The 23265-nt window shown below is 53.3% G+C and overlaps 1 protein-coding gene across 1 annotated transcript; it reads right to left on the bottom strand.

Moving 5' to 3' along the window:
* Positions 1-1402: 1402 nt before the first annotated feature.
* Positions 1403-22133, bottom strand: COLGALT1 (collagen beta(1-O)galactosyltransferase 1). Its single transcript, XM_060093857.1, has 12 exons — positions 21795-22133; positions 20374-20484; positions 19516-19633; positions 14417-14551; positions 13067-13271; positions 11496-11615; positions 6502-6578; positions 6322-6428; positions 5921-6053; positions 4286-4413; positions 3249-3455; positions 1403-3020 (listed from the first exon to the last, which is right to left on the bottom strand). The coding sequence occupies exons 1-12, from the start codon at positions 22055-22057 to the stop codon at positions 2753-2755; spliced, it is 1872 nt and encodes a 623-aa protein (XP_059949840.1). The 5' UTR covers positions 22058-22133; the 3' UTR covers positions 1403-2752.
* Between the last annotated feature and the right edge of the window lie 1132 nt (positions 22134-23265).

Genomic DNA, 23265 nt, shown 5'->3' with positions numbered 1-23265 from the left:
GCACCCACCCCCAGTCATGACAACCAGAAACGTCTCCAGACATCGCCAAATGTACCTGCGGGACAAAATCCGCGCCCCCCCCCCACAAAATTGAGATCCACCAGGTTAAAATAAGATTTGGAAACATGACATGTTACACATGTAACGGTAACACATGAGAAATGACTCCAGTGTTCTACAAGAGGGGACTGGTTAATAAACTGGGATCATCCACCCTCGCGGATACATGATGAATAGCTAAGATTTAACAAGAAAACATTGCAGCCTCTACTGAAACTTCAAGGGCGCATTTCTGTTAACCCAGCAATCCCACCTGTATTGACTTACCCAACTGAAATAAAAACTCCAGGAGGAAAGATGGATTGTATAATACTGTTCATTGCCAGGCCATGATATTCTTCCATCAGGATGACTGAATAAATAAATGCTGGTCCATCCTGATCACAGCCTATTTTATTGTATGTAACAATCCAAAAAGAGCTGGTAGACATCTGCGCTGATTAGAATGTCTACAATATGTTGTTAAATTTAAAAAGAAAGTTGCTGAAAAAAATCCAGGTACTATTTGATCCCGTGTTTATGAAATTAAAATGTGTTGTGTGGGAGAAAAAGAAAAAAGCAGGTTGTAACAGAGTTTATGTAACACGAATCCTCTTTTTCAAAACATGTATATATTTGTACCATGCAAATGGGTAAGACTGAAAGGTTTGTCACTAAAAGTCAGGAGTTGCTGTCTCTCAGGACGTGTGATTTAATTTTGCTTTTTTTGGTTTGCTTAGCTGTATGTTCTCATTTTTCCACAAGGATCACACACCATCTGTTATTTTGTAAAAGCCTCGCGTATATGCCTGCACACTCTAAAAGGGCTTGAGAATCTTGAGAACCCTTATTTGATCCAGAAAATTCAAATGCTGTTGAGGGTGGATAAATGCCCCACCTCCTTCGCCCCTGGGGTGGGACCGCTCTGAGGTGCATGCTCTATGCTGCCCCTGCCCCCCAGTTGCCTCCCACCCCCACCCCGCCGAGTCAATTGCTCACTGGCATCCCCTGCAGGGCTCCTTCCCTCCCTGCCTCACGTCCCCACTGCCATCAGGGTTTCCTGGGGTCACCTCTCAAAGATAATTCAAATCCTCATCTTGGGGTCTGTTTTCTGGAGACTCCAAACTATGACAGCCGCCCTCTTCATTCTGTTATTTGACCCCGCAGGATAGAATGAGATTGACCATCTGTTGTCCCCGGGCTATTCTGGGGAAGTTTTATGGGGCACAATGGAATCCCGGGGTCTCACTCCCCCCGCCGCACCTGGTCTCCTCCCACATCTGGGCCTGAAGCAGGGAGGCGGGGAATGTGGGTGGTACACAGGTGGTGAGCAGAGCACTGGGCCAAGAAGGGAACAGAGACGTGAAACCCAACCAGGAACATTTAATACAAAATAAGCCAGTTATCCAGGACCCAACCCAGACAGCAGTTAGCTATCCCTCAGAGAACAAGGCACCGCTGGCGGGCTCTGACATTCGTTTCAGGCTGAAGACCCAGCGAGTCCTCCAGCCTGTGCCGGGGGACGTCCTGCCCAGGCTGTGGGTAGCGCCCCAGTGCAACGGAGCCCACGCGAGGCCCCAGACGCATGATCCCACCAAAGGCTTGGACAGAGGAACCCCATGGAGCAGGCAGAGACCACACCTGACGTGCAGGGCAGGGCGGTCAAGCAACTGAGACCAGGAGTGGGAATGGGAGACCCCGCCCCCAGCTTCACCCCTCACCCCCTCCAGGGGGGTCGGGTCTAGCAGGGGGGCCTTGCATGAGGACATGGGGTTGCTGGAACCCATGGCTGCCCCTGGCAAAGGAAGAGCCACCCCCTCTCCTGGGCGGTGGACAAGGGATGTTATCTGCACACGGCTCGGGTGACGGGGGGTGGGGGGAAATGAGGAGTCAAACTCAGTCAACCCCACTGGGAGTCCATGAGGTCAGGCACACAGCCAGCACTCAATAAATGCTTGCTGCATGAAGAAATGAAAGGACTCCTTCATCTCTGTTGGTGATCAGATGCTGACTGAACAGCTGTCATCCTGTTTTGTATCACCAGTGCCCGGCACACAGGAGATGCTCTCTGGATGTGTGGGGAAGAAACCACTTAGGAGTGAAAAGCACCTTGTTTATCTTCAGCCCTAGCACAAAGCTCAGCTCCCAGCACACAGCAGGCACTCAATAAATGCACCGAGTCAGTAAGGACTTTTGTGTCGCAAGTACCAGGCACATATTAGGTGCTCAATATGTGTCTGAATAAATGAAAGTTTACCTCACTAGTCCCAGAGCCTGGAATGGTGCCCAGCATACAGTAGGCACTCAATAAATACTCGAAGGAATTCAAACAGTGAATGTGTATCACTAGCGTCTGCTTCTTGATGGGGGATCAATAATGCTTGATGACTGGATCCATCACTGAGGGAGGGAATAATCATGCCTCATTCACTACCAGAACACAGGAACCTGGGACCCAGTAATCGCTTAAAGTGTTGGGCGCACCAACTGTTGCCACCCAATCCACCTGTTCCTGGCATACAGTAGGCACCTCCGTTAATGCTGCCTGTATGCACGTGATTGCTGAGCAAGAGCTGGCTGGACGCCGCCCTGTGTGGGGAGCCGTCCTTGGCCTGCCAGGGGTCCACAGGGGCCCCGCTGTCCCCGGCGGGCGTGTGGGGGCCGGGCCAGCGACAGGTTGCTTTGGATTCATGGCCACCGCCCCTCAGAGCTCTCAGAGCTCATCCCGGGCAGCGCTGTCCAGGGGGGACTGCAGCACGTCAGAGTTCTTGGCCTCGCGGCTCAGGGCCTGCTGCTCCCGCATCTTCTGGGATTTGGCCCGGTCCCAGTCGGTCTTGACGTGCTCGTTGTTCCACACGACCGAGGTCTCCGTGTCGCTCACGTACCCGTCGTCCCCTGTGTAGTGTGTGGGGTAGACGAGCAGGGGCTCCACGGAGAAGGCGCGCAGGTCCCGAGGGGAGAAGTGGACCTTGTATTCAGACCTGCAGGGGAGGAGGGGCACGGGGGCTGCAGTGGGTTGGGGGGCACGAGACGAATGGCGACAGAAGTGGGTGGCAGGGGGAGGGGAAGTGCGGCGGCTAGGGACCAGATGGAGGAAGAAGCAGGCAGAGGAAAAGCCACCTCTCTGGGACCCACGAGCCTCACGCCCCCACCCGGGCCTGCTCCACAGCGAGACCCCAGCCCACCTGCCCACCACCACCCCCTCTCACACTGGATGCTTGTCGAACATGACCGGCAAGAACTCGTCCACGGGCAGCATCTTGGAGAGTGGCCGGGCAGCCAGCAGCTTGCGGGCGCCTTGCAGGGAGATCACGTAGGCCAGCGTCCAGTACGAGTAGTCGGCCTCCACCAGGTTCCTCACGCGGGGCACAGCCTTTTCGGGGTGCTCCACCTGCATCCGCTTCCGACCCACGTAGCTGGGATGCAGAATGGGGGCCCAGTCACCTTCGTCCCACCTGCCCACCCAAGAACGCTAACGCACAGATCCACGGAGCCCGTGGTGGGTGAGGAGCAATGAGGAGGCTGGTGTGGCTGGACTGGGGTGAGAGCAGGCCCACAGGGGTCTGGGGCCGCAGGGAGGGGAGTGGGCTTTTTCTGAGGGCGCCAGGGAGGGTGTGGAGCTGGGGAGGCTGTGCCGCAGGAAGGAGAGCGGAGCTGAGAGGGGAGCTGCTCTGGGTTCAGAGGGCTGTGAGGCAGGTGGGCAGGAGTGAAGGGGAGAAGCTACTGCTCCTATCAACAGCAGGGTCCTGAGTCTGAGGCCCAGAACCCAGATCAGGGCCCTGCACATGGTGCTAGGGGCAGGGGTGGGGTGGCGAGGATGAACCAACCCACCTACATGAGGTTCCAAGGGACTGTTCCAGAAATATGCTGGCCATACTCTACCTAGCACTGCTCTGAGACCCAGGCTCCCATGGGCATACCCCACTCAGCCAAGCCCCCAGGCTTCTGGCCCTGCATCCAAGCTCGGATCAAACCCACCCCAGGCCACACCCCAAGTTCTTTAGCCATGTCCCCAGGCTTCTGGGTCAAATCTTAGCCTTATTCTCTACCCCACAGGCTCCAGTCAAGTCTCCAAACCCTGAATGAGCTGGCAGGCTTCCACCAGGTCCCTAGACTTCTGGGTCAAGAACAAGTCCTCCTGCTAAGCTCCCAAAAGTTGGCCCAACATATTAACCTGCAAAGGCCCTCCGACCTAGAGGCTCTAGGCCACACCTTTGAATTCTGGCCCCTCCCAGGCCCCACTCACATGAGGTCCCAGTCCAGACCCTCCCGCTCCACATCCTGCATAAGGTTCATTAGGCGCCTCTTGAAGAAGATCTCGAAGCGCAGGTCGTCCTCGAACACGAGTGATTTCTGCAGCCTGCGGTCCACAACCTGAGGGAGGAGGCCCTGCTGAGATCTTGGAGAGATCAAAGCCAGGCCTGACCCCGGAGCCAGTTCTGCTTAAAAGCTCTGGGGCACCAGGAGAAAAGCAAACTACCCCCCGCCCGCAACACACACCACCACCAATTTGTTTGTTTTTTTTTTTTGCGGTACGCGGGCCTCTCACTGTTGTGGCCTCTCCCGTTGTGGAGTACAGGCTCCGGACGCGCAGGCTCAGCAGCCATGGCTCACGGGCCTAGCCGCCCTGCAGCATGTGGGATCTTCCAGGACTGGGGCACGAACCTGTGTCCCCTGCATCGGCAGGTGGACTCTCAACCACTGCACCACCAGGGAAGCCCACCACCACCAATTTGGATCTACCTCCTGGCCAAAACTTCCTCCTCACAACTTGGCAGCAGATTCCACAGCCTTACTTAAGCCTAGCTGCTCCTTCCCAACCCAGGGCCTGGGCCTACGCTGTGCCTTTGACACAGAGCACCCTTCCCCCACACAGCAGCAGGTAGGTTCCCTCTCACCCTTCTGGCCTTAGCTCACCTGTCACCTACTCAAGAGGTCCTCCCTGACTATCACCCAAAGCTGCCAGTTGAGGATAATTCATAACCCTGGGCCTCTCCTGTAGATGCCTCTCACTTATTTCATTGTCATTCATTTCTTTGTGGATTATCATCAGTCTCTCCACCTCCCAGGGCTGTGAGCCCTCTGAAGGGGGCTGGGTCTATCTTGGTGGCTGTCATGTCCCCAGCACCAGAAGCAGGCTGGGCACACAGTAGGTCCTTGACAAATGTTCCCAGAATGAATGAACTAGCGAATCTTCACAACTGCCCCTGTAGTTGTGACTCCATCATCTGGGGAAACTGAGGCTCAGATTGGGAAATGCCTTCCTTGCTCACAGAGCTCACCCCTCTCAGAGGCAGGACTGGACTTGAACCTGGATCCCCTCTGGCTCTACAGCTACCTGGACACCGCAATCCCTGCCCCATGACCTCCATGATGAATATCAGAAAAGGAGGGCAACCTGGCTGAGCACCTGTCGCCTCAAACACCAAATGCCCCATCTGGCCTCACGCCTGCTGGTCCCAGGTTCCAGTCCGTGCCTGGCATCCTCGCCCATCATAACCTTTCCTTCCAAGGGTGTGTGATGAGCCTCTGGGGCTAATGGGGTACCAATGTGTGGGGTCTGCATTAGTTATCGTTGCCATGGCTATTACTCCTACTAGTAAGCTTTGAGCACGGTGCCCAGGCTCTAGATATTTGACAGCGGGTGGACATGAAGAGGTCTCTCTTGGAGGTCCTGGGCCTCAGACCCTACCTGTTTCTAGAGTCAGGCTTAACCCTCCCCAGACTCAGGCTCCACATCTGCACAGGAGAAGGACAGCAGTTCAACCACCCAGGGTTCAGGTGACACATTCACCAAAGAGAGAAGACTGTCTGGGATGCAGGTGATTCCCTCCTTGAGCTGTAAAGAAGGCTGAGGGGCCTGCCCCACTGCGGGACCCACCTCTTTCCAGATGTTATAGTGGCTGAGGAAGCAGCCCAGTTCGCCCTTGGTGAGGGGCCGCCCGTGGTAAGGATCCCGGTAGCCGGGCAGCATCTGGATGCCCAGTGCCTCTACTTGGCTAGTGTTCATGGCTCTGTAAGGGGGAACAGGAGGGGGTCAGTGGTAGACTCTCTCTGCCCACAATTCCACCATTAGCGACATTCCCCCTTGCCACCCCGTCCCCCCAACCTGCGCACCCCTCTTGGACCCAATGTGGGCTGCCAGGGCGTGGTCTACACCATGTGCGCAGACCTGCCAGCACCCCGCGCAGGGTCAGACTCACATCCGCTCCACAGCCGTCACCCACCAGGTGCACACACCCACACGTGGAGCCGCCCCTCCCCCAGCGGGGTGGGACTCACTTGCCGTCCACAGCCTCCACCAGCCTGCACTCGATCTCCTGCTCCTGCAGCGCGCGCAGCATACGTTCCCGTCGGTCCTGCCGTCGCTTCAGGTTGATCATGAAGACCTGTGGCCCAGAGCCTCGGTTGGACCCTCCAGGTCAGCCCCCGGCCCCACCCCTGAGGGAAGGCCCAGCCTACCTCGTCAAAGCCCATCTTGTCTGGCATCTTGGTGGGCACCGAGATGAACCGCGAGGGCTCCGCGGGTGGGTGCTTCACTGGGCGGCAGAGAGAAGCCGAGGGGTCACGGGGGTCATTGGGAAGTGGGGGGTGACCAGCCTCTTTCCAAAGCCCCCTCCCCACCCTCTGCGTGGCTCCCTGTCATCCCGAGCTCCTCAGCCTGGTGCTGGAGACCCTGTCTGACACGGCCCCACTCACAACATCATTGCTAGTCTCTCTCCTCCACCTCCCACCCACTCTGGCTGTTGGCACTGCTCCAGACTTACCCATCCCCCATTCCTACCTCTGGACCTTTGCACATGCTGGGCCTTTACTGAAATACCCTTCCCTCCTCCCCTCCTCCCCCTGAGTTATCAGCTAAGAGGCCTTCTGGGACGGGGCAGGGGGTGGGCGGGTGGCAGCAGAGGAGTCTCCTGACCTCCCCAGGCTGTCAGGTACCTCTTCAGGGGTCCCCAGAGCACTTGGGCTTCCGTCAAAGCCTCATTCTGCTGTCCTACCTCCCCGGCTCCCTGATTATCTCCCATGAGCTCTGCCAGACGGATACCAGGTCTGTCCACTCACACTGGCTCCCTTCGCCCAACACAGAGCTCGGCACAAACTCATAAAATGAACAAAGGAATGACTTTCCTCATCTACAAAATGGGCTAATAAATCTCTCAGAGGTTTATGTCATGATAAGATGCCCTGAAATCACACACATTGTTTTGGCTTAAACTGTATCCTCCCCAAAAAGATACTTTGGCATCTTGACACCCCGGTACTTTAGAATGTGACCTTATTTAGAAAATAGGATCTTTAATGAGGTCATTAGGGTGGGTCCTAAGCAGTTTGACTGGGGTTCTTATAAAAATGGGAAATTCGGATACAGAGACACACAGAGAGGGTAGACGGTGTGAAGACACACAGGGAGAAGATGGCCATGTGACTGGAGTGACACATCTATGAGCCCAGGTATGCCAAGAATTTCAGGGTGTTTGCGATCATTCCGCTTTTAGCTGCTGTGAGCAGTGCTCAGACCATATCCCCGGGGCCCTGTCTTGGTACATCCCTGACGGTTTCCCACAGAAGGATCAGATCCACAGGGGACTGTGAGCCTGGTGAGGCTCCTGGTCATCTACCAGGCTGGCCCAGAAAAGGTGAGTGTGGCATCTGCCTCCCCAAGAACAAAGGCCCTGTGTGAGCTCAAAGGACAGACACAGGCCCCTCTGTCTGGGAGAAGCCTGGGCGAGGCCCAGGGTCAACCTGGCACCTCCCACCTCGCAGCCTGGGCCTCCTCCAGGACACTGTGCCCTGGGGTTTCTTCCTATCCAGGGCCCATCACAGCTCCCTGCCACCCCCTGTCCTCCTCAGGGGAGCCTAGGACCCAAGGGCAAGGCTTTGGGATCTGAAGACCCAAATTCAAATCCCAGGTGCCCTTTCCCTCTCTTTCTCAGCCTCTGCCTGCCCGCTTGTGTGTGGATGGTGCAAGAACCTGCTGATGGGAAGTGGGGGTATCTCTTCATTCTTTCTTATCAGTTCTGGGAAAACGGAGCATATTAGGTCCAGAAGAAGCAACACAATGCAGCCTTTCCAGAGAGCCATGTCAAAAAATGTAACACCCCCTAGACCCATCATAGGGTGAAGAATTAAACTTGACCACAGAGAGGTCTGGCCTTTGCTCCCAGCTCCTGGGAGGTTGAAGCCCTTGGAAATGTCTTTGTTTCTCTCAGGGCTTGGGCCATACTGGGTATGTATGCCAACAGTGTGATTTAGGGTGGAGGTCTTGGGCTACTTGGTATTGGCTCAATTTCTGCAGGGACTGGAGATGGAGGTTAGCCACGTGGCAATTATCTGTATCTGTGTGTAGGAGCCCCAGTAAAAACCCTGGACATGGAGGCTTGGGAAGCATCCCTGGTTGGCAGTACACCATGCATGTTGTCACATACTAGTGCTAGGAGAAGCAAGCACTGTCCATATGACTCCATGGGAAGGGACAGGGACAACAGGAATCTCTGTGCTTAGAACACTCCTGGATGCTGCCCCATGCACCTTTTCCCTCTGCTGATTTTAATTTGTGTCCTTTGGCTGTAATAAATTGTAACTGTGAGTATAATCGCTTCCAGTGAGTTCTGAGTCCCTCTCGTGAATTATCAAACCTGAACATGGTCTTGGGGACCCCAGATTTTGCAACTGGTGTAAGAAGTGAGGGCAACCTTGTGGATATTCCCTAACTTTGCACCCACTGATGCATGTCTAGACCTCTCTCGCACATGGCAATGTTGGGAAAAATGGGAAACGCCCCCCACGCCGCTCAGGAGAAGACTGGTAAAGTGACATATGACACAGCCAAGAGTGAATAAACCTGTGGCTGAACATCTACATGGAATACTACGCAGCAAGACAAGAGAACGAGCCACAGCCACACGCAGCAGCCGGTGACAGCAAAGACGAGGACACTGGGCAGAAGACACCGCACTTGAGCAGCTTGACTGATGTGAAGCACAGAAAGGGAAAAAATCCGTCAGCTGGTGGAATCACGACAGTGGGGGACCCCGGGGAGGGCCAGAGCCTGGCCCGTGTCTGGTGACAAGGCTATTAAAAACAGAGAATGGTGAGCTCTGAGAGGGAATGCAGGCTTCCTCACCGTTTTCCACATACCTTGCCCTATGCACCTCTTGCATCTGGCTGTCCCCGAGTTGTCTGCTTTTAGATAAGGGTATTTTTTGGTTGTTTATTTTTTAATTGGGCACAGATTGGTCAATAAAAACATGATAACATTGAAAAAAAATTTTTTAATAAAAAATTTAAAAATAAAATAAAAACAATCATCATGCTGCACACATATGACTTGTCACTGCTGTGTATGCTAAAACTCAAAGAACAGGATTTACACTGAGCCAAGTTTATGGGGCCAACTGGGAAAGACACCCCATTGTTCATGAGCAGGTAGGGAAGGAAGTTGCTGGATTCCCCACACACAGAGGGCATCGCTCTGAGCTTTTCTGTAAGCTTGAAATTTCATTGTAAGAAAGACTTTTTTCTTTTTTGGGCCATACCGCATGGCTTGCGGGATCTCAGTTTCCTGACCAGGGATCAAACCTGTGCCCCCTTTAGTAGAAGCGCAGAGTCTTAACCACTGGACCGCCAGGGAAGTCCCGAAAGATTTTTGAACACATGAAAAATCACATGCACAGCCCGGGAACAGGTACCCACACAGAGGTGGAGAAAAAAGGTGGTTTTCACTAGAACTGTAAGGAAGGATCTACACAAATATCTGAAACCTCCAGACCCTCCTTCCGTCTGTTCTGTGTGATTTGCTCTGGCGCTTGAGAAACAAAAATATTCACGCTTCTGTTGTGCCTTCCATTTATAACGGCAGCGTAAACAGTCTTCCGACCAAAAATAACAACGGAAATATAGTGAAAAGTTAAACTAGGAAAACTATGGCAGCCTGGAGAAGCTTCTCAGGGTCCGCTTGCCCACAGGACTTGGCAGGAGGCAGAGACCTACTTCTTATGACTACAGCCTGGTGGGTTTGTCAGGCTGAGCCTGGGCAACTGCATGGGACGGACACTTGGCTGTTGCGGGGGTCTTCACCCTGATGATCTTGCAGCCTCCAGGTGTCACCTCAAAAGACCTCAAAGCCCCCACAAAACAAGGCAGGGTGTCATTCCATCTTCAGCCACAAGGGGGAGACACAGACAGAACCTTCTAGAAATGGATCAGAGCCGGGCCCGGGGGTTGGGGCACGGACTGAACCTCAGGGCAGGGGCCTGGCCCTCCAAGACCCTCTCCATCTGTGCAGTGGGAGGAACAGCCATGCTGCTTCCCAGGCCTTCACAGGGATGTGGTCAGCACAGGGCAAGGCCCCCATGGAAGAGGATGCCGTACCACTGTCCGGTTGCTTCAGAGACCCTCAGCCGGGGCAGAATCCCCTCCTCAAGCAGCATCAATGGCAGCTCGGCCCTATGTGTTCAGCCCACCTCACCAGAGGGACAGCTGCTAGTTTAATAGTCTACGGATTTATATGTATATGTGTTAGAAAGACATGAGCTTGCAACCACGGTAAAAATATGTAGTCTCCTTTTAAAAATGTATTCAAGGGCTTCCCTGGTGGCGCAGTGGTTGAGAATCCGCCTGCCGATGCAGGGGACACGGGTTCGTGCCCCGGTCCGGGAAGATCCCACATACCGCGGAGTGGCTGGGCCTGTGAGCCATGGCCGCTGAGCCTGCGCGTCCGGAGCCTGTGCTCCGCAACGGGAGAGGCCACAACAGTGAGAGGCCCGCATAACACACACAAAAAAAATAAATAAAAAATAAAAAATAAATAAAAATGTATTCAAGTTTAAAAAAAAAAGTGTCCGTTAAGATAGATATTAAACAAACAATAGTGGGTCTGGAGGTTGGCAGGGACATGAGTGACAAAATGGCCCGAAATGGCTGTGTCCTAGATGCTGCCACGCACATGCAGGGTCATCAGTGAAATCTGCTGCCCTCACTGCTCCTACACTCTCCATGGCTCCTGACTGCCCCGGGGGAAAAGGCCCACTCCTCAGCCGAATGTCTGAGGCCCCCGCCCTGGCCCTGCCTGCCAGCCCTGCCCAGCTCACCAGCCCCACTTCTGTTCCACCGACCTCACCTGTTTCCTGAGCTCACAGCCCCTCCAGCCTCCCAGCCTCCGCACGTGCTGCTCCCTCCGGCTGCAATCCTCTTATCGGCTAACTCCTACTTACCCTGCATCTTAATGCCACCTCCGCCAGAAAGCCCACCCTCATTTCCCCGAGCATGCCGTGCACAGCTGCATGCAAGCCAGCACTCTGTGAGAGGGCGGACAATCGTCCACCTGTACCCACTGGGTTCCCAGTGCCCGGCGAAGAGACTGGCGCCCAGCAGACACTCAGTCAGTGTTCACAGATGTGAGACGGCAGGGAGAGGGAGGCGACTCAGCCCTCCCAGGTTGGTGCAGGCAGACTCACCCATGACCTCCAGCTGCACGTGCATGAAGCTCTCGGCCTCATCCTGGAGGGTGCTGTGTGCCCGCAGTGGCACCGGCAGAAAGCCATACACCTCCTTGTTGCAGACGTACATCTGGACCTCTGGAGCCAAGGAAACAACAATCAAAATTGAAAACAGAGCAATAAGGCAGTGGAGGCAACCTCCGAACAGAGCATTAGCCTCACAGCCCAGCATGGGGCCAGAGTGTAAATGGGTCCAGCTGTTCCCAGCAACCGGCAGAGAACCCCCCACCTCAGCGCTCCATCTGGGAATTGGAGTCAGAACAGGGGTTCGCAGTGCCAGGAAAGAAGAAAAAAAACTCCAGAACTGTTAACGAGCGCCTTGCACCAGTACTGACTCAGTCCCTGCAGGATTCCATGACAAAGCAAACCACAAAACTGCGGGTGAACAGTAAAGATGCACATTTATGCACAAAAATGAGATGCAGTTGGACAAACCATGAGTTACATTATCTCTGTGTTAGTCCTTTTCTGAATGGTTTCAAATTTTATAATGAGTATGTATCTTTTTTTAAAGTGATAAACCCAACGAAAACGATTTTCATTGAAGGGCCAGACAGTAAGTATTTAGGTCTGTGGGCCAAACAGTTCTGTCTCAACAACTCAAGTCTGCCTTTGGACCGTGCCCAGAGAGGGCGTGGAAGCTCTGCGCCCCTTCCCCCAAACCTTGCCCTGTGCATCTCTTCCTCTGGGTTGTTCCCAAGTTATAGCCTTCTATAATAAACAGTAACCTAGTGAGTAAACAGGTTTCCCGAGTTCTGTGAGCTGCTCTTGCAAATTAGCAGAACCCAAGGAAGGAGTCGCAGGAACCTTTGATTTCTAGTCATTTGGTCAGAAGCACAGGTGACAACCTGGACGTGCAATCAGCATCTGAAGCGGGGTGGGGGACATAGTTTTGTGGGACTGGGCCCTTAACCTGTGGAATCTGAGGCTATCTCCAAGTAGACAGAGCCAGAACCGAGTTGGAATTGAGCTGAATTCTCAGACACCCTGCTGGGGTCCCAGAATTGCTTGTCGGTGTGGGGAATACACCCTCACCTCCAACCTACACACATAGGAATTGGGTCCAGGAACCCAAAAGATATTCTTAGCTTGCATCCATATGAAAACAGATAGTGGGCTGGATCTGGCCCATGGGACATAGTTTGCTGACCCGTGGTTTAAAAATAAATGACAGGTCAGTATATGGCTATGTTTTCTTCCTCTCTAAACTTTTATTTTTTGCCTGAAGTATACGACTAGGGAACAATTATGCTCAACCACAGATATTTGGGGGAATACAGGAAAATATCAAGATGGAAATAACTTTCAATAAGAAGCATCTTAAAGACCTGGGGAGTAAAGCCACCCAGCAAAGCCAGGGCTGGAGAGAGAACGGGTCCTGGGGATATCATCTGAACACCTGGATACAGCTGCACCTGAAGTCATCGCTGCACCCTGCAGTTCTGGTTCTGTGAACCTTCTGTGGGCTCAGCACTGGTCTCAAAGAAGCAGAGAGACACCCCATGATGGCAAACCCCCTGTGGACTCACCTGCCTGTTTGCAGGAGAAGGCAAAAACAATGATGTCGTCGAAGGACCACGTATAGTCAGGGTGGGGAGGGTAGAACGCCAAGTTCCTGGATGCCGCCTTCCTCAGGTCAATCAGGAAGGTCGAGTGCACCATGGGGACTGCAAAGCAGCCCCGGCGATCCCGCTTGCGGATGGGGATGTAGGCAGGCGTGCGCTTGTAGTAGCCCTGTGGGGAGGCGGGCAGAGTTTTGCATGGGGGTCCCTAAAGGTGAGGCTGGAGGCCCGGGACAACAGGAGGCACAGAACACCTGGAGAGTAAGACTGGGTGCCAGTTTCTGGCTGTGGTGGGCATTCCCTGAGTGCAGGGCTCTGAGCAGGGCCTGTCAGTCTCCAACCCCAGAGCCTCAGTTTCTGGGCAATGGCACAGAAACACAGGGAAACAGTCAGTCATTTGCAGACCCAGCTCAATACTTCTGATCAGAAAAGCAGCATTTGAGAAAGGAAATTAAAAAGCTGAAAAAGGGACTGGATATTTGAGATCCTTTGATTTAAAAATTAAACATCAGAAGTGGGACTTCAAGAAAGTCGGGGGGCAATCTTTCAGAAAGATTTTTTTTAAAGCTTCTGGAACAGTCCTCTCCCTTTCTCCTACCCTTTACGAACTGGAATTGTTAGCATATAACATTTAGATTTCTATGACATACTTTGAAAGATAGAAACCACTGAATTATTCACTTTAAAATGGTGAACGTTGTATTTTGTGAATTACAAACCAATTCAAAACAAAAAGACAGGAGGAGATAGGATGGGTCAGCATCCTGGCTCTAGCCACCCAGCCCCCTTCCCCTGGCACAGCCCTGCTCCATCACCGGCCCCTCACTCTCCCTGGCTTTGCCTAAAACCCCACCCTCATCACTGGGTGGGACAATCAGAGCCTGACATTTTCCTGACTTCAGTAATTGGTTCAGGGGTAGGAGGAGACTGGACAAGGGTCAGAGTAGACTTTGGCTGAATGCTGCTGAGATCATTCCCCAGGAGTTTGAAAATGAAGCCACGCAAGGGATGGAGGAAGAGGAATATTGTTTGAACACCTGGATCAAGCTGTGCCTGAAGTCCCACCCTGGCACCATCACGTCATAGCTATGTGAGGGCAGGCAAGTCACTTCCTCTCTCTGCATTTGTGTTTCTGCCTCAGTAATGGGTGTAGGGGCAGGGGGCACACAATCGTAGACCCTCCCTCAAGGTCTATTTAAGGATCATCACAATAGTGTTTATCAAATGCTCACCATGAGGCAGTGTGAGGATAAGTTAGACTCCAAATCCAGCCCCCAGAACCCCCAGGCCCCTGCCCTACCACGGTAACCCCCTGACCTGGGAGGTCATCCCACACCAGAAGTTGGAGTACGCGGCCCGGGAATCCAGCATGGGGGCCACCACCGTCTTGTTCTCAGCGATGAGCTGGGTCAGCATGTCAGGGTTGAGAATCAGGTTGTCCGCGTCCACAAACTGCAAAACACCCGACATGGCATCACTGTGGGCCGCCAGAGTGAGCCGGGCTAGGCCACAGCTTGGAGCAGCTGGGGCAGAGGCCGGAGCCCTGGGAGGGGGGCACCTGGAATAGCATGTGCGGCCCTGGAAGCCACCTGCTCCTCAATGGACAGCTCTGCCCTAAGTCACCAGCAGAGTTCCGTTCACACGATGAAATACATGACACTGCAAGAGAAGGGACGGACCACACAGCACGAAGCGACATAAATGGGTCCCACACACGGTGCTGGCGAGCCACGGGAAGTGACAGCGGGTGCATCACGTGGCTCCTTTTATGGGAACTTTTAAGACGGGCAGCACTGGTCAATGAGGAGGACAGTCGGGGCTGGGAGGACCACACTTTTTTCTATGTAAGTTAAATGCCAACAAAAAAATTCGTAAAAATAGGATCTTTACATAAGGCTTTTTTTTTTTTTAACACCTTGAATGTTGGGGTAAAACGATGATAACTTGTTTGCTGCAGCCGGGAAGGAAACTCCCCAACCCATGAACAGGGTCATCGTGGTGGGGGGTGCCTGCTTGTCCCCCCAAAACCGTATGTCACCAACACCTTCCAGAAAGGCCACAACCAGAATATTCATGGCAGGATGGCTCATCACACAAACTGGGAACGACCCAGGAGTCTAGCAGTGGAGAATCGGCTACAGAAACTTTGGCCCTGCCCTGCTGTCCCCTTGCAGAATGTGTCGAGACAACTGAAAAATCAAGCCACAGAAAACAATTAGGTAAGGACATTCCTGTCTACCGGGATGTGAAAACACACACAGCATGATATATTATACAACTATTAGGAGGTGGGTCTTTTTTTAATGCACCTGGTCCACAGATATGCTTTCCGTTACCCATGCAGGGTTTTTCTGTGTTTTTTTAAAATTTATTTATTTAATTTATTTATTTTTGGCTGTGTTGGGTCTTCGCTGCTGCACGCGGGCTTTCTCTAGTTGCGGCGAGTGGGGGTTACTCTTCATTGCGGTGCACGGACTTCTCACTGCGGTGGCTTCTCTTGTTGCGGAGCACAGGCTCTAGGAGTGTGGGCTTCAGTAGTTGTGGCTCGCAGGCTCCGTAGTTGTGGCTCCCAGGCTCTAGAGCGCAGGCTCAGCAGTTGTGGCGCACGGGCTTTGCTGCTCCGCGGCATGTGGGATCTTCCCGGACCAGGGCTCGAACCCGTGTCCCCTGCATTGGCAGGTGGATTCTTAACCACTGCGCCACCAGGGAAGCTCCCCATGCAGGATTTTTAGAACGTGTGAATCACTTGCCATAAACAAGAGTAAAAACTAGAATCTCTGCCTTCTCCAGCAACATGGGAAGGGCATTCCCACGTGGCAAGCCCCAGCTGGAGACGGGAGCTGGCTGCCCCTTGGGACAAGCCGTGCGGTCCTGTTATGTTCCTGCCCAGACCCCTGTGGACATTTGAATTTGTGACCTTGGAATACAGATGCAGTGAAAACAGCCAGAACAGTCTGGCAGTTCCTCAGAAAGTGAAACATGGAGTTACGGCAATTCCAGTCCTAGGTACAGACTGAGAGAACTGGAAACAGGGACTCGAACAGACATCTGCACACCACGTTTATAGCAGCCTTATCCACAGAAGCCAAACTGTGGAAACAACCTAAATGTCCACTGACGGATGAATGGATAAACAAAACGTGGTCCATCCATACTACGGAATATCACTCAGCCAGAAAGAGGAGTGAAGCACTGACACACGCTACAACCTGGATGAACCCTGAAAACATCAGGTTGAGTGAAGCCAGACCCAGAAGGCTACATAGCATATGATCCTGTTTATGTGAAATGTCCAGAACAGGCAAATCCACAGAAACAGACAGCAGATCAGCAGTCACCAGGGGCTGGGGGAGGGGATGCAGAGTGACTGCTCACGGGCACAGGGTTTCCTTTGGGGTGATGGAAACTAGTTTTGGAAGCACATAGAGGTGAAAAAACACAGCCAGAGAGTGAGCCTCTCTGGGAGGTACGACTACAAGGTATGATTTTTTTCTTTCTTTCCACGCTTCTTGTTGTTTCTTGTAAATTTTCTTACAAGTAACACCCACAGTGTTTGTAAAAAGGGAAAAAAAGAGGCCATTTTAATAATAATTTAGAAACACTAGACAAATGATTTCACATTCCAATATGGATTACTTAAGTCCCCGATTACAAAAATATACGGTATGTCAAAAGCTGCTTTGAGTTCTGAACCAAAACCTTGAGTTCCACCCAGGTTTGCTGAGAGAAAAAGGTGAAAACCAGCCAACGTCAAACCATGAAAGCAAAACCCAGGGAAGCAGACAAGGTGGCCCTGGGCTGGATGGTTCTGGGAGGTTCGAGTCCTACCTCTGTTCTTCACTGTTTCTGAGACTCCACCCAGCAGGCTGTCACTTCCCTCTCTAAGCCTCCACTTTCCCATCTATAAAATGGTCTGAGAAGGCACCAACTCACAGGGATCCCAGGAGGAGCCTGTTCCATCCTTCCTCCTCCCAGGAGATGGCTCCGTCTTCCCCACAAGGTTCAGGCCAGGACGTGAGGTCCTTCAGGCACCCACACATCCAGCAGGGCCTGTCCCCTTGGCCTCAGAACGCATCCTGAACCCACAGCCCCATACAGGCCCCCACCCTGGCCTCCTGCAGCGCCCCCTCCTGCCCCACAGGCCCTGCTCCCCACGGCAGCCACAGGGACTTCAGAAAATCAGAAATCAGAAATCAGAACCTAGCCCTCTCCTGTTCACACACCCTCCATGGCTCCCCATTACCTTCAAAGGAAAAGCCGCATCCCTCCCTTGGCCTGAATAGTCCGGCCCCCACCTACCGCCTCAGCATTACCCCCTCCATCACTCCACTCTGGGTGCACTGGCCTCCTTGCCAGTCCTTGAATGCCCCAGGCTTGCTCCCTGCTCCGTTCCCTCTGCCCCGGACACTGGCCCCCAGCTCCCGCTGAGGCTGGCTCCTTGGTTCCTTCAGATCTCTGCTAGGACCCCTCCTAAGGGAGGCCCCCAATCCCTGGTACCTGTGGCCTTGACCTTATTTGGAAATTGGGTCTTTGCAGATGTAATTAAGATGTAAATTAAGATGGAGTTCATCCCTCCTACACTGTTGGTGGGAATGTAAATTGGTGCAGCCACTATGGAAAACAGTGTGGAGGTTCCTCAGAACACTGAAAATAGAATTACCATATGATCCAGCAATCCCACTCCTGGGCATATTCCCAGACAAACCTGTAATTCAAAAAGATACATTCACCCCTATGTTCATAGCAGCACTATTTAAAATAACCAAGACATGGAAACAACCTAAGTGTCCATCGATAGATGAATGGATAAAGAAGATGTGGTATAAATATACAATGGAATATTACACGACCATAAAAAAGAAAAAGTAATGCCATTTGCAGCCACATGGATGCAACTAGAGATTACCATACTAAGTGAAGTATGTCAGAAAGAGAAAGACAAATACCATATGATATCACTTACACGTGCAATCTAAAATACGGCACAAATGAACCTATTTACAAAACAGAAACAGACTCACATATATAGAGAACAGACTTGTGGTTGCCAAGGGGGCGGAGGATGGGAGAGGGAGGGACTGGGAGTGTGGGATTAGCAGATGTAAACTATTATACATAGGATGAATAAACAACAAGGTCCTACTGTCTAGCACAGAAAACTATATTCAATATCCTGTGATAAACCATAATGGAAAAGAATATAAAATAAATAAACAAATAAAACAATAATTACTTTTAAAAAAAGATGGGGTTCATAGTGGATTAGGGTAGGCCCTAAATTCAGTGACTGGTGACTTTATAAGGAGAAGAGACCACGTGACCACAAAAGCAGGGACTGGAGTGATGCAGCCACAAGCCAAGGAACACCTGGAGCCCCCAGAAGCTGGAAGAGGCAAGGAAGGATCCTCCCCTAGAGTGCAGCCCTGCCTGCACCTTGATTTACACTGCTGGCCTCCAGAGCTGCAAGACAATAAACTTGCATTGTTTTAAGCCCGCCAGTGTTGGTATTTTGTTGTGGCAGCCCCAGAACACTGATATATCATCAAGTGCCTTTCACAGCACTGGCCGCCTTCTGATATTTACTCACGCAGTTTTGTTTTCTGGTCACATCCACCTTTCCTGGGATGCTAGGAAGGTGGGGCTCAGCCTGTGCTGATCCTCACTGTGTCCCCAGGGCCCGGCACGAGGAGGGCACAGGGAGTGGACGATAGATATATGCTGATTAATAAATTAAGAAGGTAGAGACCAAAGCTTGAGGTTTGGCACATAGATGGAAACCCACCACGGGCACTGTCAGGCTGGCATCACTGCATTCAACCTGCATGGCGAACCAGGCTCAGCTGTCAATGCCCTGCCCATCGCACCAGGGGAGGGGACCATGCCCAAGTCAAGGAGCCAGGCTGAAGGAGCTCACAGGAGACCCGTGATCTGTGGGCATGTAACCCAACATTGCATTCAAAACCTCAACCGGCCCCCTCTTCCCAGAAGCCCAGGAGGAGGAAGTGAAAGTCAGTGCTCAGCAGCTCAATGTCACCAACATCCCCCAGCCCCCATCCCATCCTCCTGCTTCTCGGAGTGACCCAGAGGTCATCATCGTGGTTGCGGAGAGAACTCACATCACTGGTGATGCTGATAAAAGTGGAGATGACCCAAGTGTGCAACTACAGGCGTTGGCTGGGGACACAAAAGTCCATTTGTTCCCGACGATTAAGAATCCAGGTGGCCAAGGATCAAATCCTAGCTCCTCCATTAACCTGCTGTGTTACCTCTGACAACTCACTTCCCCTCTCAGAGTCTCAGTTTCCCCTCTGTAAAATGAGGTTAAGGCTGGTCTCCGAATCCCACCACTCTGCCTTCCCTTGAATACCCCAGACCTTCGGCTGGGGACCCATGGGTTGGCTGGCCAAGAAACTCACCAGGATGTAATCGGCCCACATGTCCCGGGCCGATTTCAGGGCTGCCTGGCGTAACTTCATGACGTGCTCATAGCGTGAGTCAGACCAGTGTTTGGGGCCCTCCTCATCTGGGTAGGACCTGCAGAGAGGCGGCTGTGATGTGGGAAGCACAGGGCATTCTTGGAGCCCAGAGAGGGTTTGAGCTGGCTGAATGTGGGGTGGTCAGAGAGGGCTTCCAGGAAGAGGGGATGTGTAAGCTGGATCTGAAGGCTGGGAAGAAGCAAGGAGAAAATAGGAGAACGGAGGTGTGTCCCCAGTAGGGGGCACAGCATGTGCAAAGGCCCAGAGGAGAGGGGAAAGGGCCTCTACTGCCTTGCAGAGACATCCCTGATGGTGAGGGGGAGACACTAGGAGAGAAGACCCAAAGCACAAGAAAGCTCGGAGCCTGTCCTCCCAGACTCCTAATCTGGTCTAGGCAGTGGGTGGGTACAGAAATAAACCCTGAAAGAGTGAAACGAACTGAAGTCCACATCACTCAGGGGCTCATGGGGACACTAAGCAGCAGAGCTGATGTTGCGGCTGAGTGACACAGGGAACAAAGCAGTGGGCGTCCACCACAAAGACCAAGGAATGAAGGAATTCCAGGTGGAGCGAACGGCAGGGGCAAAGGTCCAACGGGAGGCTTATGACCCACTGGTGAAGCTGAGGTGGGGTCAGAGTAGCCACAGCCAGCGCTGAAGGCTGCAGAGCTGGGCTAGAGCATCAGGGACTGGGGGCTGGGGACTGGCCCAGGATGACGGGGAGTCATGGAGGGTGTGTGAGCAGGGGCACAGCCAAGTCCAGCTGGGGGCAGGGGGCAGGGCAAGGCCTGGCACTCACTTGGGCTCCTCTGCCGGCCGCCACTCCACAGAGTGGTACAAACTCTTCGTGGCCACCAGCCATTCCCGAAGCATGGCTGACGTGTTGTCTGAGTTGTGGTCCGTGGCCACCCTGCAGACAGAACAGGCCAGTGAATGAAGTTAGGGAGACTCAGGCAGGAGGAGCAGCAGCAAGGCAACAAGGGCTCCCACGACCTGGCTGGGCCTCCCACCAGCTACACAGCCCTGGGCAAGACACTTTCGCGCTCTGTGCCCCAACTTCCTCATCTGCGACACAGGGGGTGAGGACACGGCCCACTTCACTGGGCTGTAGAGGGGATTAAACAAGCTAATTTTGGAAAAACACATTAGATGACGTTCGTACTATGGGGCATCAAGGATCTTATAACCACATTCGCTACTAAATATGTGAGACTTAATAAATATGTATATATATATCATGCAGCCCTGCCCCACCTTCCTCAATTCTCTCCTATGAGCAATACCACTTTGGAGTGGGCTGTGGTCACTCATTCATTCAACAAACATTTCTTAAACACCAACTGGGTGCTTGGATTATCCGGCCTGGAGGGAAAAGGAATATTTGGAAGTCTAGTTTGACCATCAGCTGAGAGTTATTCTCCCAAAAGAACTGTTAGTCAACAACAAGGATAGCAACGATGACAATAATAACAGTAATGATAATAATAACCACAGCTCTGGTCACTGATGTCAGGCGCAAGGGCTTCACACTCAGTAACTTGTTCATCTTCAGAGACAACCCAACTAGAATTATATTAGTATCCCCATTTTCCAGATGAAGAAACTGAGGTAGGAAGCAGTAAGTCACCAGTCAGGCTTGATCATGGCCCTGCCCCATTCTGCTTCTAGGAAGGATCCACTCCCCGCAACCTTCCGCCATCCGTCCCGTACCCCACCCACTCCAGTAGTCAGAAGGCAGAAGGTCCGATTCAGGCTGGGTTCAGGGAGCAATACGGCAGCAGGAGCGTAAAGACGTTCAGTTAGTAGAAGTGCAATGTGGGCCACTGCAACGCCCCAACTGGGTGTGGGGGCGGGTTTTCAGGCTTCCCTTTGAAGCTGTGTGTGCTCCCAAGTGGATTGGCGGGTTAGTTCCGGGCAGTGTGGCACGGGTGATCCCGGATATGCCCTAATGGGGGGTCCAGAAGGCAGAGCTGAAGCCCGCCCCCCCCCCTAAAGAGGTCAGCAGGCAAAGCGCCGTTCCGGCTGGTGCTAATGCGGCAGGGGGAAAGCAAGCAGGAAGGCACGCCTGGGTTTGGCCTGCCCTGATGGGAGACAGCAAGCAAAAGGCACGCGTAGGGCTGGCCCGCCCCGCCCGGTGCCAGGAGAGCAGGCGGGACGCGGCGTGGACCCGCCGGGATGGGGACAGCAGGCCGGATGCGGGGCCGCGGGCGCCGCGCTCACCACAGAGCTGTGCGGTCCCGGGGGTGCCGCAGCCGCTCGAGCGCGCCCAGCGTGGAAGGCAGCGCGTGGGCCGCGTTGCGCGCCAGCAGCGCGACGAGAACGCGCGGCGCCTGCAGCGGCGACTCGGGGCTCCAGCGCTCCTCTGGGAAGTAGGCGGCGGCGCCTGGCGGGCCCTCCAAAGGCGGCAGCGCCAACAACAGCAGCAGCAGCAGCACCGGGAGGGGCCGCCCGTGCCCCCGGCACGCGCGTGGGGTCGCCGCCATCGCGCCACGCGTCGCCTTTAAGCCGCTTTTCTGCCGGCGGACGCGGACGGAGCCTTAAAGGGGCCGTCGGGACCCCGCCCCTGCCGCGCGCCTTAAAGGGGAGGAGAGCTCCTGGCGGAGTCAGCCGTCAGGGCCCGCCTCCAAACGGTCTTAAAGACACACAGTGCCTCCTACCCTCCTCAGCGGCCGGCTCGAAGTCAATCTGCAGGCCTGCCCGGCAAGACCAGCCGCCCCCGACCCCCCCACCCCAAGACGCTGAGCGCTTTGAACTTGGGTCTGTGCGGTAAAGGCGTCAGAGCTCAGAATCTGCCCTGCCACCGAGCAGCTGCTCCCGCCAGGATCCCAGCCTGATTCGCCATCCAGCTTCCATTTGTATAAGACCGGCTGTGTCACGAGTCGAACCTGGAGAGTCAGGATCTGGTTTGGAACTCAAGATGTGAGCCTCAGTTTCCTCTGCTGCAACATGGGTTTTACCACTCTAGTTCTCGACCTCCCTGGGATGTCCTCAAGGGTTGTTGAGTACCAAGCGCGTGGGCCCTGGCGTCCCCAGACCTGGCTTCAAATCCGGCCCCCAAGTGGGCCGTCTGTGTGAGCCTCAGTTTGTCCATCTGTAAAATGGAGTCATAACGACCCCGCAAGCTTGTGTGTAGATGGAACGGGAGGAAGGTGGACATTTCCAAAGAAATGCTACGAGGGGGCTGTTTTCCAGTAATCTAATGTGTTTTCTAATTCATCGTTTTTGTGATGCTCAGATATCTATTTATTAATGTGACTGGTGGGGGTGGGGGCTCAATATTGTTAAGTAAAATTCAGGGCACAGATCGTGTGTCCTCAGTGTGTGCAAGAGACAGTAGGGCAAAAGTTAGGAAGGAAAGGTGAGGAAAATCTCATTCTCTTGGGGGAGGAAACCATGGAGTGTGCATTACCCCCCTCTGAAAGCTGAACTGAGAAAAACACTGGGGAAGTCCCTCCCAGAACTTACTCCGGAAGCAGCTGGAAGTCTTGTGATGTGAAGCTGCCAGGCTCCAGTGGACAGATGGCTTTTCTGGCAAACAGAGGAAGGCAGTAAAAGCTCTACTCTCAGCTGGGAAACTTGATACTAAGTTAAGATTTTGGAGCAAGTAAACAAACCTAAAGGCCCACAGCAAGCTGAGAAAAAAACATCTGTGGCGTATCAGAAAGCGTTACTATCCTTAATATACAAAGAG

Source organism: Mesoplodon densirostris, chromosome 3, assembly GCF_025265405.1.
Source record: "Mesoplodon densirostris isolate mMesDen1 chromosome 3, mMesDen1 primary haplotype, whole genome shotgun sequence".
Classification (NCBI taxonomy): Eukaryota; Metazoa; Chordata; class Mammalia; order Artiodactyla; family Ziphiidae; genus Mesoplodon; species Mesoplodon densirostris.
Note: the sequence above shows the minus strand (reverse complement) of the source record. Positions and strands in the feature narration are given on the sequence as shown.

What these genes read in the sequence shown, in the direction of transcription:
- COLGALT1 (XM_060093857.1), bottom strand. Translation starts at nt 22,057, where the DNA reads ATGGCGGCGACCCCACGCGCGTGCCGGGGGCACGGGCGGCCCCTCCCG. An exon ending in GGTGTGGGATGACCTCCCAG is followed by an intron (nt 13,272 to 14,416) that starts GTCAGGGGGTTA and finishes GCCTCCCCACAG; the next exon opens with GGCTACTACAAGCGCACGCC. An exon ending in GGTCTGGACTGGGACCTCAT is followed by an intron (nt 3,456 to 4,285) that starts GTGAGTGGGGCC and finishes TCTGCATCCCAG; the next exon opens with CTACGTGGGTCGGAAGCGGA.